At 42.2% G+C, this 15,713-nt stretch overlaps 1 protein-coding gene and 1 pseudogene across 2 annotated transcripts; both read left to right on the top strand.

The window, feature by feature from the left end:
• Positions 1-15,713, top strand: part of LOC128577232 (Krueppel-like factor 4) — an 873,632-nt pseudogene that overhangs the window by 839,693 nt on the left and 18,226 nt on the right.
• Positions 5,390-13,283, top strand: LOC128577231 (syncytin-1-like). Of its 2 annotated transcripts, XM_053579378.1 has the most exons (3): positions 5,390-5,595; positions 11,046-11,196; positions 11,435-13,283. In XM_053579378.1, exons 2-3 carry the CDS (start codon positions 11,052-11,054, stop codon positions 12,772-12,774), a joined length of 1,485 nt encoding a protein of 494 aa, XP_053435353.1. In that variant the 5' UTR covers positions 5,390-5,595; positions 11,046-11,051; the 3' UTR covers positions 12,775-13,283. The 2 variants fall into 2 exon arrangements, with proteins under 2 accessions (XP_053435353.1, XP_053435354.1); XM_053579379.1 differs by lacking the exon at positions 5,390-5,595 and having other exon boundaries at positions 10,814-11,196.

Below are 15,713 nucleotides of genomic sequence, written 5' to 3'. Positions count from 1 at the left end.
ACAGGATACATGCTCAGCTGTCTGTGCTCCACGGACACTCTGAGACTGTGACATGAGCTGAGGTTGTATTCATGGAAACTGACTCCCACCAATAGGGTAAATCCCTTACACTTGGTCTAACTGGCATCGTCCATTTGTAACTTCAACACTAAATAATTTAGCTATTAAAGCTTCAATGGGTTGCTCAGTCATGAATTTGAGAAGTTTGATAGTAGTACTGACATCCAATATGTTAGTCACCTCTCTCTCTTTCTGCCAAGAAAGCTGGGACTAATACTGACTTCACAAAATAAAAGACAAAACAGCAAAACTTTTATAATAATATATGGAAAGACCAAAAAAGGAAAAAAATATATGGAAAGACTTTTCAAATACACATTTATGTTAATATGCTTTCATAAATACACCATTTCACTTCTTTGTAGGTATCTCACAGAACTAAAAGTGAACTGTATCTAGAAGGCAATGTGTAGTGTTTTAAGTTGTGACCAGAAATTCACTAATTTTGTAGATTGATTTCATGGACAAAAATCATAATTAAGCTAATTTTTCAGTTTCTCCATATGTTTTACCGGATGCCACACAGCACGATGCTCAGGAAATTCTTCAGTGAGACATCAGTACTCCCATTGGAACATATTTTAAATGTTATCCAATAATTGCATAGACCACATGCTACATAACGAAATGATGAGAAAAATTACACAGCAATGAACGTTACATCTCTTCTAAGCAAGGAAAAGCAATATTGAACAAGTGAGGGTTCTTATTGCTCAATAAGGAAAGAGTATACTCTTGAAAATTAAGTACACAAAGAACATTCCAGGTAATTTATTTCTCCTCGGGATCTACTAGCAAAACTTCTCATATATGGATCTTACTAAAGTCTGTTGCAACCCGGGAACCGAGCTGCAATGCAGTGGACTGGGGCACCCCCTGCACAGGGACCTTATTTGACCACCTGGGCTGTAGCAGACAAAGGGAGAGAAAGGCTGTGAAAGTTACACCCAAGGTGTTCTGACCCGTGAGGCACAACACCCCATCAGCCCAAACCCCCTTCGCCACCACAGGCATGCACTGCAACAGGGGAGCTGATATTCGGGGCCATCACCCGCTCAAGATATCAGGGGCAATAGCAGCTACCTTAGCTTTCACCCACAGAAGTCTGAATTAGTATTCAAGACATATATACCAATGCCTACTTTGACTGATGGGAGAAATCTTTATGTAAAAGGGCACAATATAAATGTCCAGGTACAACTGCACACGTAGTCTTTCATGGGTTTAAATGAATACACTACCAATTTTCCATATAGTCACTGGATATTAGTTCTGAACAAAATTGTAGGTAATTTCTGTATACAACAAGTGTGAAATATTGGAAAAGTCATTCAGTCTAGGAATATGTTAATGAAGTATTTTTAATCACTGCTAAGAGCAAGTGTCATTTCACAGTGGACCAAACTGAATTGGGTGACATATTCATATCTGCGTGTGTGTATGTGGAAATGGTGTATCTGCAAATCCTCATTTCACAGCTGACACTGACACACCTTATTCAGCCGTCTTGATCATTTTTAGCAGTCTGGTTTATTAAAAGGCATATCCTTAAGTTTTTTTAGTACATTTTGAAAGTCTAAAGGATATAATTCATTTGAAATCTCATTTTTATTAAAATAGGCTCTTTATGTAACAATGAGTACATGCAAAAGTTTGGGGGTAAAAGAGACTCTCCCTTCTAGAAATATATTCCTTCAGAAAAAAATATAATTTTCCAAAACTTTGTTCTCTGCATTTCAGAACTGACATAAATGGACTAAAGTCAATGAAAGATTACATCACATTCATTACTAAAAGTTAACTGACAGTGTTAGGGAGATAAAGTCATGGTCCTACCAAAAAGACTGGAAGCTTGAACATGTTGAGCTTGGAATCACTGCTACTCACATAACTTTTTAGGATCTATTTTGGATTTAATGGGAAGGAAGTCTGGCAATTAACAAGATAACAAAGAAGATGCACTAATAGAGACTAGAATCCTAAGCCGCACTGGCTTCCTTGGGCAACTTGAGGACTCCATCACATCACTCAGGTTCAGCTTCATTCTTCACATTGTCATTACGGTAAGAAGGGCCAGCTGGACCGAAGCTGTCAGATGAAAACAGATGTAAATGGTTGGATATGTAGGTAAGTATTATATGTAATTCAACAAATAAAATATTTTGCTGCTGAAATCAGTTGGCTATAAATTCTCACCACTGATAGAATAAATACGTTCTATACTTACAGTTTCCATCATGATTTTGGTATGCACTGCAGTCACACTCTTTTCAAGTTGATGTTCTTCAAAACTGAGAACATCTTGCTGGTACTCGTCCAGTTCCTCCATACTCTAAAACAAAAATCCCAGTTTAATTCTAAACCATCACATTTCATAATGTTTAACTGTGTAATAAAACAATAGAAATAGTAGTAAATGTTACAATTTAAGTGATGGTCATTTACTCCAAATAAAAAATCTTCTAAGTAGACCATACTAAGTAAAATATTTACAGAAATGTAAAACTATGTCATTAGAGTCAAATATGATGATATTTGGAGGCCCCAAAATAGTGCACTTTGTTAGAAATGATGCGATAATACACTATTAAATTCAAGATGCAGCATTAAACAGAAAAGACTGGAAGTTCTATGTCAATCAGTGCCATACTTTGATAATCCAATAATAAGTTTCCAGAACGTCAGATATACACCTGTTGATTATGACAAATATTCAATACATCATGATTTCCTAGAGAGGAATGACTTGTTCTTTTCTTATTAATAAGTTTGAGTTCTCTGGGGTGTATACTCCAAGGGTACATGTCCAATCTGAGTAGAGTATAAATGTCTTAACACAATAATCAAGCAAGTGAGCTGAAGGCCATGTTAACCAGTTTGAGTTAAGCCTAAGTGCATGCAAAATCAGCACATTTTACCACATAAATGCATTGATGTATACAGTTAGGATTTAATTGAAAAAATAAGAAGATATTGTGTAATTTTGCAACCTATGAGGCCATGGCTATTTGACATATACAGTGATGAGTAATAACATCGCTGATGTTTACTTTTATTGTGAGAATAAAAAATAACAAAAGGAAAGAGGGAGCAGAGCAGTTCTTTGGGAAGACATCCTTGCTGCTGTCCAGAATTGCTGGCTTTCCTATAAATAAAAGCAACACGGTTTAAAATGAAAATAAAAATAAAAATAAAAAAACAGGAAAAGAAAGAAAGGGATGAAATGATTTGCTTAATCGTATGACTCCTTAAAATTATGAAAAATATAGTGTTTGGTGTAAATTGTTACCCTTCCTTACACAATCATCTTATGTAAAACTCAGTGTGTTGAATTCTGTAGACAATTTGAATGATAAACATACCATCTCTCCCATATTCCAGGGAGAGGACAAAACATCTAAGCAGAAACACCATAAAAATTGTACAGGGGAAAGCAAGGGAGGTCAACCTTCTGGAGTATGCAGTGACAAATGGAGGAGAAGACCTACTTCGTAGGCAAAAGCAGGAGATTGTGAAAGGTAAAGCAAAAGGATTTAAAAGCGCTGTGCAGGAAGAGCATAGGAAAGCACGGCGGTAAGGCGAGCGCTTTCACAGGCGGGTAGGACCCAAGGGGAGAAGGCAGCAAATGAAGATTAAAAGGGGTCGTCTCCTTGGGAAGGAGCAGTCTGTGAATGGCTAAGCACTTAGAAGGCAAAGCTACTGACAGGATGGGAAGAGCAAAGGGCTGTGTGTTACGGAACGAACAGCGCACACCTGCGAAGGCTGAATCCCAGGACGGGCCGTTCAGGTCAGAGTTTAACAGAATAGGCAAGGAGAGGAGACGTCCTGACCTAGGGCAGCAGTGTAAGAGCTGAAAGAAACTCAACACGGTGGCAGAGGTAAGGATTCCAGGCCTAGTGGGGACTGACTGAGAAGGACAAGGAAAGGCCGGAACTGAATAGCAGTACAGTTCCACCCTAGGAGGCCACATTTAGCACGAACATTTAGAAGAACCCATTCGTCAAACATGCATACCGACAAACACATGGTTCCTAGGGAGTAGAGGAACAAACTCTTTTTTTTTTTTAACTTCTTTTTTTTTTTATTTTTTTGTAGAGACAGAGTCTCACTGTACCGCCCTTGGTAGAGTGCCGTGGCGTCACACGGCTCACAGCAACCTCTAAGTCTTGGGCTTATGCGATTCTCTTACCTCAGCTTCCCGAGCAGCTGGGACTACAGGCACCCGCCACAACGCCCGGCTATTTTTTGGTTGCAGTTTGGCCGGGGCTGGGTTTGAACCCGCCACCCTCGGTATATGGGGCCGGCGCCCTACTCACTGAGCCACAGGCGCCGCCCAGGAACAAACTCTTTACGCAGAAATATTTCAATAGTGACTCACATATGTGTGTGTGCAAATTATTCTGAAAGCATCATGAGAATCGGTGCAATGAAAATGTTAAATGTTACATAGTAATTTCAGAGTATCCAAATTAGTTTGGGAGGGTAAACATTTGAGGTACCCTTGAACAAGTTTCTTTTTCTAAATCACACCCCATAAAAGACGGGGGGAACATGCGGCATTCTATTGGATCTAAATAGGTGTGTAGCTGCTGGGAGAGATCAATGTCTCCGGGAAAATCTTGCTACGCTCCCAACACCACAGCAGATAATTCTCATTCACCAGGTCTTAATGTTCCCCTGGCTACTTCATTGTCATTCACATCCGGGCCCTGTCTCAGGACTATGAGTTGGCATATGAAGCACTTTATGTGAAAGGAAATCAATCTAAGGAAAAGATGTCTGTACTCCCATGTTTCCTGCAGCACTAGTCACAATAACCAAGATATGGAATCAAACTGAGTGTCCCTCACCAGAGGAAGGGATCAAGGACGCCTGGTACATACACACAATGGGATAGTATGGACCCGTGAAAAAGGAAGGAAATCCTGTCATTAGCCACACTGTGGTTGGAACTGGAGACCATTAAGTCAAGTGTAATAAGCCCAGCAGCAAAGGCAGACGTCCCGCGTTCTCACTCATATGGGGGAGCTAAAAATTAAAAGGATCTTGTGGAAGGCTGACACAACAGCATCTATTTTGTAGGCCAAGTGCCATTTCCCATACTAACAGACTTATGTTTCTATTTTCCTGCAAATGCGAGGCCTCTTCTCATAAATTATGTGAGCAAAACTTAGAAACTTGCCGGTGGGAATTTTCTGCTGCGGCCAGGTGCTGCAGCCGGGTTGCTTGGATACCTGGTGATGTAAACCTCCTCCTTCACCGACCCTTATATACCCTGGAAGAACTTTGCAATAAACGAGACTTGATCAGACTCCTCTCTTGTCTCCATTCTTCACGCCCCTTGCCCCTTCTCATTCTCACCCCCTCCTCCAGGTATCCCTGTCGACCTACCCGCAGGCCGGGTCACATGGCGCCCGACCAGAGTCCTGGATATGAGGGAAAACGGTGAAGAAGCTACTGGAGGCAGCCGGCCGGCTCAGAGAAACATCGGGACCTGGCCACACAGTAGCCTGCTGCGCTGGAACGAGGATCTCAGTGAGTAGTAGCAATCATGGGGCAAGAAGTCAGTCAGCATGAGTTATTTGTGGAACAGTTAAGAGATGCACTCAGGACGCGAGGAGTAAAGGTCAAAATTAAACAGCTATTTCAATTTTTCGACTTCTTAAAAGAAGTCTGTCCTTGGTTTCCTCAAGAAGGAACCATAGATGAGAAAAGATGGAAAAGAGTAGGTGCTGCTTTAAATGATTTTTATCAGGTATTTGGACCTGAAAAAATACCAGTCACTGCTTTCTCGTACTGGAATCTCATTAATGATATTATTAGCTATCGCAGTGTTTGCCCCACAGTTGCGGATGTCATAAAAAAGGGAGAAGAACTGTTACATCACCACAAAGAAAAGGATATTAAATTCCAAGATCCGTCCCAGGATTTTGGGGCTGCTGGAGGCACTCCTCCTAACTGTCAGCTTTATGACCAAGAGGATCTTATCTCGCTAGACAGTGATGAGGAACCCAACAGAGAGGAACAAAAGGCCCCTACTGTTCGGCAGAAAGCTCAGCCTGAGAACTAACTTAGAGCAAAGCAGCTCAAGGTCAAGGCCCCAGAGCCAAAACGTAGGCTCTACCCAGACTTGAAAGTTTTCAAAATAAACCCTGATAATAAGCTTTCAGATGAGGAATGGAATGAGTTAGAGGAGGAGGCGGCCAAGTATCATAATCCAGATCGGCCCCCACTTGGAAAATGGCCTCCTCCGTACAGCGCAGCGTCCTCCATGCCGTCTGTGGCAATGGCCGCTATAGACCCAAAGAGATCTAGAGAACAAAATTGCACATTTACAAGAACAAATAAAACTTGAGAGGGAACATCAGGAGCTAATCAGTGAATTAGAGAAGCTTAAAACAGGCAAATTGGACCATAAGGAGCAGAGGCCTCGAGAACAAGAATCCACTGGCCCCATATCCCAATCTTCCGTTAGAGGTGTAGTTATGAGGAGGCCCCCTGATAACCAGGAAAGAACACAGGCATTTCCAGTCACAGAGACCACAGACAATCAGGGTCAGGCATGGAGACATCACAGTGCATTTGATTTTCAGATGATTAAGGAATTAAAAACAGCAGTGGCCCAATATGGAGCCACTGCTCCCTATACACTAGCTATATTAGAATCTGAAGCAAAGAAATGGCTTGCTCCTGGAGACTGGTATATTCTAGCCAGAGCTGCCTTATCCGGAGGAGATTACTTATTATGGAAATCTGAATATGCTGAATTTTGCAAAGACACTGCCAAAAGAAATGCTCAGGCGGGAAATGGCTGGACTTATGATATGCTTCTTGGCAAGGGGCATTTTGCTAGTACAGACGCTCAAATGCAATATGATCCAGGTCTGTATGCGCAAATCCAAGCCGGGGGAACCAGGGCTTGGAGAAAACTCCCAGTGAAAGGGGATTTTAGCTCCTCCCTCACCGCAGTGAAGCAGGGCCCTGATGAACCGTTTTCAGAGTTTGTCCACAGACTTTTGACAGCTGCAGGCAGGATTTTTGGTAGCGCAGAGGCTGGAATGGACTTTGTTAAACAATTGGCTTATGAAAATGCCAATGCAGCATGCCAGGCAGCTATTCGACCATACAAAAAGAAGACAGATTTGTCTGGATATATTCGCCTTTGCTCTGACATTGGCACCGCATATCAGCAAAGTCTAGCAATGGCTACAGCCTTACAGGGCTATAGTATCAAAGATTTTTTAGCTCAGAAAACTAAGGGCTTTAGTTTTTTATTGTTTTAATTGTGGGGAACCAGGGCACTTTGCTAAAGACTGCAAAAAGGAAAAATCTTCAACTCCTAAAAAACCACCCCCTGGCTTATGCCCTAAATGCCGCAAGGGCTGTCACTGGGCTAAGGAGTGCAGATCTAAAACAGACAATCAAGGAAATCCCCTCCCCTCTCAGCAGGGAAACGGGGAGAGGGGCCAGCCCCAGGCCCCGAAACCCAAACAAGTTTATGGGGCAGTCAGCTTTGTTCCAGCCAACAGCAATCCGTTTCAGACCTCTGCAGAGCCACCCCAGTAAGCGCAGGATTGGACCTCTGTTCCACCTCCCACACAGTATTAACCCCTGAAATGGGAGTGCAAATTTTACCCACAGGTGTGTTTGGTCTTCTGACCCCAAACACCTTTGGGCTAATTATTGGACGCAGCAGTAGTGCCATCCAAGGACTCCAAATTTTCCCAGGTGTAATTGACAATGATTATGAGGGGGGAATTAAATTAATGGCTGCTTCCCCCCGAAATATCTCCACCGTACCCCATGACCAAAGAATAGCCCAGTTATTACTATTACCCTTCTTGTCAACTAATAATAAGATTAAAATAAAGCACCGAGGTACAGGAGGCTTTGGCTCCTCTGACGTTTACTGAGCTCAGCCTATCTCACCCCAGAAACCAATGCTTACTCTAAGCCTAGATGGCAAGGAATTTCATGGCCTTGTAGACACTGGAGCTGATGTCACTATAATTAACAAAGAACTATGGCCCAGCCAGTGGCCCCTTTCCCCAACCTTAACTCATTTAACAGGAATTGGTCAAAGCCAAAACCCTGAGAAAAGCACCAAGATACTTACTTGGAAAGATAAAGATGGCAATCAGCGAACCATACAGCCTTTTGTTATACCTGGCATCCCTGTCAACCTTTGGGGATGAGATCTCTTGTCCCAAATGGGACTCATAATGTGTAGCCCTAATGATGTAGTGACAGTGCAAATGCTTGCCCAGGGTTTTCGACCAGGAAAAGGATTAGGAAAAGAGGAATAAGGCATTCCCAGCCCTTTACAAATTACTGGAAAAACAGACAAAAAGGGGCTAGGAAATTTATCTTAAGGGCTATTGACATTCCTGCACACCATGCAGATAAGATCACTTGGAAAAGTGACGAGCCTGTATGGGTTGATCAATGGCCCCTCTCAAAAGAAAAATTAGAAGCTGCTCAGCAGTTAGTGCAGGAACAACTAAAAGCTGGGCATATAGAGGAAAGCAACTCCCCATGGAACACTTCAATCTTTGTCATAAAAAAGAAATCAGGGCGATGGAGACTATTACAAGATTTAAGAGCTGTAAACTCCAGTATGGTCCTCATGGGGGCGTTGCAACCAGGATTACCCACTCCTGTGGCCATCCCTCTTGGTTACTATAAAATTATCATTGATCTTAAAGACTTTTTTTTCACTATACCACTCCATCCATTAGATCAAAAAAGATTTGCATTCAGTCTCCCCTCTATTAACTTCAAGGAACCTATGAAAAGATTCCAATGGAAAGTTTTACCACAGGGCATGGCCAACAGCCCCACTTTATGCCAAAAATTTGTTGCCGCAGCTATTCAGGAAACTAGGCTTCGCAGGAACTCCATGTACATCATTCATTATATGGATGATATTCTTATTGCTGGACAGAATGCTCAGCAGGTTTTACTATGTTACAGTGATTTATCATCCTCCCTCACAAACCAGGGACTTCAAATAGCCCCGGAAAAGTTCAGCTAAAAGATCCCTACCTTTATCTTGGTTTCCACCTAACTGGACCCAGACTAATACTCAAGCTGCCCTCAGATTGGACAAATTAAAAACACTAAATGATTTTCAAAAGCTCTTAGGGGATATAAACTGGCTTAGACCTTACTTAAAACTAACCACAGGGAGTTTAAAACCTTTATTTGCTATTTTACAAGGCGATAGCAACCCCAATTCTCCTAGAACATTAACAGAAGAAGGCCGTCAGGCTTTAGCATTAGTACAACAAGCTATTCATTCACAATTTGTTACAACCATAGATTACACTCAGCCCCTAAGTTACATCATTTGTAAAACTTCTCTTACACCCACAGCAGTATTTTGGCAAACTGCCCCCATAACGTGGATCCACTTACCTGCTTCTCCCACAAAAGTTATCTATCCCTATTATCAAGCTGTCGTAGATATCATCATTATGGGAAGGGAAAATAGTAAAAAATACTTTGGTAAAGAACCAGGTATCATTATACAGCCTTATTCTCAGGCACAAATTAATTGGTTATTTCAAACTACAGAACATTGGCCTATTGCTTGTGCTTCTTATTCAGGTAAACTTGACAATCATTATCCACCCAATAAATTATTACAATTTATTAGTACACATGACTTTGTATTTCCCATAAGAACCTCCAATTCCCCATTGCCCAATGCCTTATTAGTTTTCACAGATGGCTCCTCTTCTGGTCATGCAGCTTACATCTTTAATACAGAGATTGTACAATTTCAGGTAAAATCAAATTCTGCACAAATTGTAGAACTTCAAGCAGTTATCACAGTTTTCTCCACATTTCCCAGTCGAGCTTTGAATATTTATACTGATAGTGCTTATTTAGCTCATTCAGTTCCCTTATTAGAGACAGCAGTGCAAATCAAACATGTATCAGAAACTGCTACCTTTTTCTTGCAACTCCAAAATCTTATACACCAAAGGACCCTCCCCTTTTTCATTGGACACCTTAGAGCTCATTCCAATTTACCTGGCCCCCTAACTGATGGTAACTGCAGAGCAGACAACGCCACTCAGTCTATACTGCCCAAACCACCACAAAGCCTGATCGGATCGCATTAGCCTCTGCTGCTCACCAATTACATCATCTAAACGCTCACACCCTTAGACTCACGTTTCAAATTACCCGGGAACAAGCCCGCCACATTGTAAAGCAATGCCCTTCTTGTGTAATTCTACTCCGTACTCCCCATCTAGGAGTAAATCCTCGAGGTCTCATACCCAATGCCATCTGGCAAATGGATGTTACTCACCTACCTGAATTTGGAAAACTCAAGTATGTTCATGTAACCATAGATACCTTCAGTGGATTTATTTATGCTATTGGCCAGTCAGGGGAGGCCGGCAAACATGTCATTGCCCATGTACTAGCCACCATGGCTGTACTAGGCACCCCTAAACAAATTAAAACTGATAATGGTCCAGGATACATAGGACATGCATTTAACACCTTCTGTAAACACCTCGGTATCAAACATGTCACTGGTATACCATTTAACCCACAAGGGCAGGGCATAGTAGAACATGCCGACTTATCTCTTAAAAACACTCTAGAAAAAATAAAAAAGGGGGAATGGTACCCTGTTAAGAGGTCCCCAAGAAATCTCTTATCCCATTCATTACTCATTTTAAATTTTTTCACACTGGATCAAGACGGCTGGTCTGCAGCAGACCGCTTCTGGCACCCAGATACTAAACGGGATTTTGCCACTGCCCTATGGAAAGATCCATTAGATAATAAATGGCACGGCCCCGATCCAGTTTTAATTTGGGGTAGAGGTGCAGTATGCATATATTCACAGAAGATGGAAGCAGCATGATGGTTACCTGAACGAGTGGTCAAACAAGTAGTTAACATCATCACCTCTAAATCCAGGGAGCAAGAGGTCCCCTGAGAAGGCTTTCTTTTCTTTGCAGGTAACTATGAGCACCTGGATATGGCTACTGCTGGGAATCTCTCTCCTAATACGAAAAAATGAAGGTGGTTTTGGTAATCCCCATGAGGCTCGGGCACTATTACAAAAATTAACTGGTACTCCTTGCGAGTGCCGTGGTGGCACCTGGAACGGTGAGACAACCCCTCCCCTAAATGTAGATTGTGGTGATAAAACAGCATACTTACTAATGAGACAAAATATTCATGGAGCACAGGCATGGGTCTGTAGCAAAAAGGCTAAAATTATCCCCACCTTTAATAACAAGCCTGGACCATGCCCTTGTATAGAATTCCATCCATCTGTACGTAATAACCTGTTATGAGCAGGTTCAACTATGTACTGGTACAGATAATAATACCTATTTTACAGCAATCTTGACCAGACATTTTTCGGGGACATTTGGAGGTGAGTGGGACACAGTCCCTCAGGTCCAGGGGACCTCAAATAAATATGCCCAATCTGGCTGTCCCGATACAGTAGGAAAAACAGTTTGCTGGAATAAGACTCCACCTGTGCACGTCTCTGATGGAGGTGGACCCCAAGATCAGGTGAGACAGAATATAGTCCAAAAGAAACTGGAAAACATTGTAAACCACATGTCTCCTAAAGTTAACTACCATCCAATAGCTTTACCCAAAAATAGGGATGTGAATCTAGACCCCCAAACCCTGAAAATGCTAGACATCACACATAGGTTACTTAATCAATCCAACCCTTCTTTGGCTCAAAATTGCTGGTTATGCCTTCATTTAGGACTATCTATGCCTACTGCTATCAATGTTAATTCCACTGAATTATCTTCTAATAACTACATGCCCATCATGCCTTTACCAGTACAACCTATCTTTTCTGAAACACCCTGTATTGTCTCCCCTTATAGAGACAACAGTTATGCTATTGATATTGGCATACTCTCTTTGACCAATTGCACTGACATCATCAATATTACTTATTCCCCGTGTGTGCCCAATGATATGGTATTTGTTTGTGGCAATAACTTGGCATATACCATTCTGCCCACTAATTGGACAGGATTATGTACTATCACCCTTTTACTACCCGATATAGATATAGTCAATGGAAATGAATCTTTACCTATACCATCCTTTGATTATATATCTGGCCATTCTAGAAGGGCTGTCCAATTTCTCCCTCTCTTGGCCACTCTGGGAATCACTGCTGGCATGGCCACTGGTACCGCCGGTATGGGCATTGCTCTACATAAATATACTGAACTATCTCAACTTATGGCAGAAGATCTACAAGCCCTATCAGGCACAGTTAAAGATCTTCAAGATCAATTAGATTCCTTAGCTGAAGTAGTACTACAGAATAGAAGAGGTTTAGATCTTCTAACAGCCAACCAAGGAGGCATCTGCTTAGCATTACAGGAAAAATGCTGCTTTTATGCAAATAAGTCAGGAATTGTTCGAGACAAAATAAAGAAATTACAAGATAATCTAGAGGAAAGAAAAAGAAAAATTATGGACAACCCGTTTTGGAGAGGGCTAGATGGCTTTCTGCCTTATCTCCTTCCATTTTTAGGGCCCCTCCTTGGCTTACTAATATTACTGTCACTAGGACCTTTTCTTTTTAACAAAGTCATGGCCTTTATAAAACAACAAATCGATGCTATTAAAATGCAGCCCCTCCAGGTTCATTATCACAGACTTGCTATGGAAGATGAACAAATAACCATAACTACTTAGGGGACTGGCTAGTCAAGGACGGGTAACGAGGACCCTCATCTCAGACTTTGCTTATCCTACCAACCTAAGACAGGAGCCCGGTCAGATAGCTACCATGTATCCCATGACCGGTGAGGAGGATTAGCTGAGATGGTAAGGTGGTCCCAACCTAAGACAGACACAGTCACCCCGCCCTCTCTGTTGAGAGCTGGCAAAACTTTAAAGGTAAAATGTACATTTAAAAATATTATAAAAAAGGGGGACCTGTGGAAGGCTGACACCACAGCATCTATTTTGTAGGCCAAGTACTATTTCCGGTACTAACAGACTTAAGTTTCTATTTCCCTGCAAATGCTAGGCCTAAGTTTCTATTTCCCTGCAAATGACAGGCCTCTTCTCGTAAATCACGTGAGCGAAACTTGGAAGCTTGTCGTTTGGAACTTCTCTCCACCAAGGCCAGGTTGCTTGGATACCTGGTGTCGTAAACCTCCTCCTTCACCTACCCTTATATACCCTGGAAGAACTCTGCAATAAACGAGACTTGATCAGACTCTTGTCTTGTCTCCATTCTTCGCACCCCTTGCCCCTTCTCATTCTCACTCCCTCCTCCAGGTATCCCTGTCAACTGAACCGTGGGCCGGGTCAGGATCTCATTTTGATAGAGACAAGAATGATAGTGACAAAGGTAGGGAAGGGTAGCAGCCTGGGGATAAAGTGGGAATGGCTGATGGATGCAGAGATATAGTTGGACATCATGAAGAAGAACCAGTGTAAGGCAGTGCAACAGGCCGACTGTAGCCAACAGAAAGTCACTGTATCCTTTAACACAACTGAGAGAGTGAACTTGGAATGAGTGTAAGTCAAGGAAACAGGAAGTGCTCGCGGTGCCTGGCACCACAATTGCCTTCATTAGATTACTACACACATTCCACACCTGCCTCAACAGCACATGTAACTCTTACATATACATCCCTAAACAATGAAAAATACAAAAACGTGTTTAAAAGCAATCAGTCATTACTTCAATAATACTTTACGCTCCAATGGAATACTCAGGAACTAATTTGACATAAAGGCAATGCTCTTTGCTGACAGCTGGGTGCTTGCTCTTGGAGAAACATCGGCAGCAGATAGACGGCAAAGTGCAGGTAGAAAAGATGAATTCTCCCTGCTTTCATCTAGAGCTACCCAATCCATGGAGGGGAACAAAGAGCCACGATGACACTGTTAGCAAAGCATGAATTTCGTGCACCATAGGAATACTTCGGGGAACACAGCCCAGTAGCCATTTCCTGGTGGGACTGTCAGCCACAACCACTAATAAATTCTAAATGTAAAAATACATTTATTGCTTTTCTGACAACGGGGCCAAACACTTCCAACGAGAAAATGCTGAACATTTTCAAAGATATAACCAAAATGTTAACATGTTTCAGAAAGACAGTCTCTTCATCCTCACAAGACACATCAGGTGTGATGAGAATATACTGTGTTGCCAAATACGACAGACCTTTAAGTAAGACTGGAACAACTTTTTAAATTCAGTCATTCTCTGCCTGTGAACATTGTTAAGCTGCTGAGATATCGTTTGTAGCTGTTGAAGTATACCCTGGAAAATAGAAGGAAAAAGCTGTAGTATCTATTTGAGTCTAACGTAAGATTTAAGAAAACATCATTCTAGACAAAATTTCAACAGAATAGAAAATGTCCTTATGTAACATTAGATACATTAGACTTATTCTTGATGAATTCAAAATCCACACACATGTTCTTCTCAACAATGATGAACTTTATGCTCCCGCACAGAACATACCTCTGAACGTAGCCACCCACAAGGTCACACCCTGGATGGGGTCAATGCCAATGAACTGCAACATCTACACAGTATTATAGATACAGAAACCTTACGTAGGAGCCACGTCTCAGATACAGTGCTGAGCCATGTTCAATAAACTCATTACGTAGTAGCCCATTTGATGCTCAGAGCAACTCTCTGACAAAAGTTCTCTTGTGATGCCCACACCACAGAGGAGGACACGGAGGCACAGAAAGAATTTTCTCACGGCTTCACATACACGGATAGTCCAATCAGAGGTGGACCTCAAGATCACAGTGTGGTTGCAGACTCCACACTCTTGACCCACATTCTATACTCTCCCCTGTTCTTTCCAATATCCACACACGCATTCCCTCACCTTGTAGGTGACTCACTTCGGTACCACTGCTCACTAGTGTATGAGAACTGACACCCACTCAGCAGAGCACTTTTCACTTCCCAGCACCCCATCCCTGTGTCCTCACTTTCTGCAGCTCCACCTTAAATTCCATACTGTCATCACACCTCTGTCCTTGCTCATCTGTCCTGTAGCTTTGCCCTCTGTCAAGTTGCTTGCATAAGCCCAACCCAGAAAATTCCAATTCTATACATGCTCTGACATAACCAATGTGCCTGGTCTCACTGTCAATTCATGGTCACTATGACACTAGCCAGAGATGGACCCTCTCATGCCACCTGGCAATTAGATTCCCCCAATCCATTCATTGGCTCCCTTTCAGAAATCCATACCAGGCCATCTCCTTGGTACTAAAGGCAAAACCTCCTCTCACATCCTATCTCCAGCTGATGACCTGACTATCACAGTAAAGGGACAGGCCCATCCACAGAGGATGTCCACTCTCCAGTCCCCACATCTTCTGCCTCCCTTGGTCCATCTGGGCTCACGGACTCAACCTTAGCTGCTGAACTTCTGCGTGAATTATTGCTACTTGAAACTTGGATACATTGACAATTATCAACTAAGCCGGATACCTACAACAAGTTTTTCTTCTTCTTTCTTGACTTTCTGTGCACCCAATTTGCACTCTTGACACAAGGCCAGAAACTGCTGAAAATATTCCCGACAAAGCTTCAGTCTGTAATACAGAATAACGGATACTGTCATACATTCTACTAATGACAA

Source organism: Nycticebus coucang, chromosome X, assembly GCF_027406575.1.
Source record: "Nycticebus coucang isolate mNycCou1 chromosome X, mNycCou1.pri, whole genome shotgun sequence".
Classification (NCBI taxonomy): Eukaryota; Metazoa; Chordata; class Mammalia; order Primates; family Lorisidae; genus Nycticebus; species Nycticebus coucang.
This window is presented reverse-complemented; position numbering and strand designations above follow the sequence as displayed.

Excerpts from the sequence above, each read along its gene's own strand:
- LOC128577231 (XM_053579378.1), top strand. The coding sequence starts at position 11,052 with ATGAGCACCTGGATATGGCTACTGCTGGGAATCTCTCTCCTAATACGA. Across the intron at positions 11,197-11,434 it reads CCGTGGTGGCACCTGGAACG|CAATCTTGACCAGACATTTT; the intron begins GTGAGACAACCC and ends CCTATTTTACAG.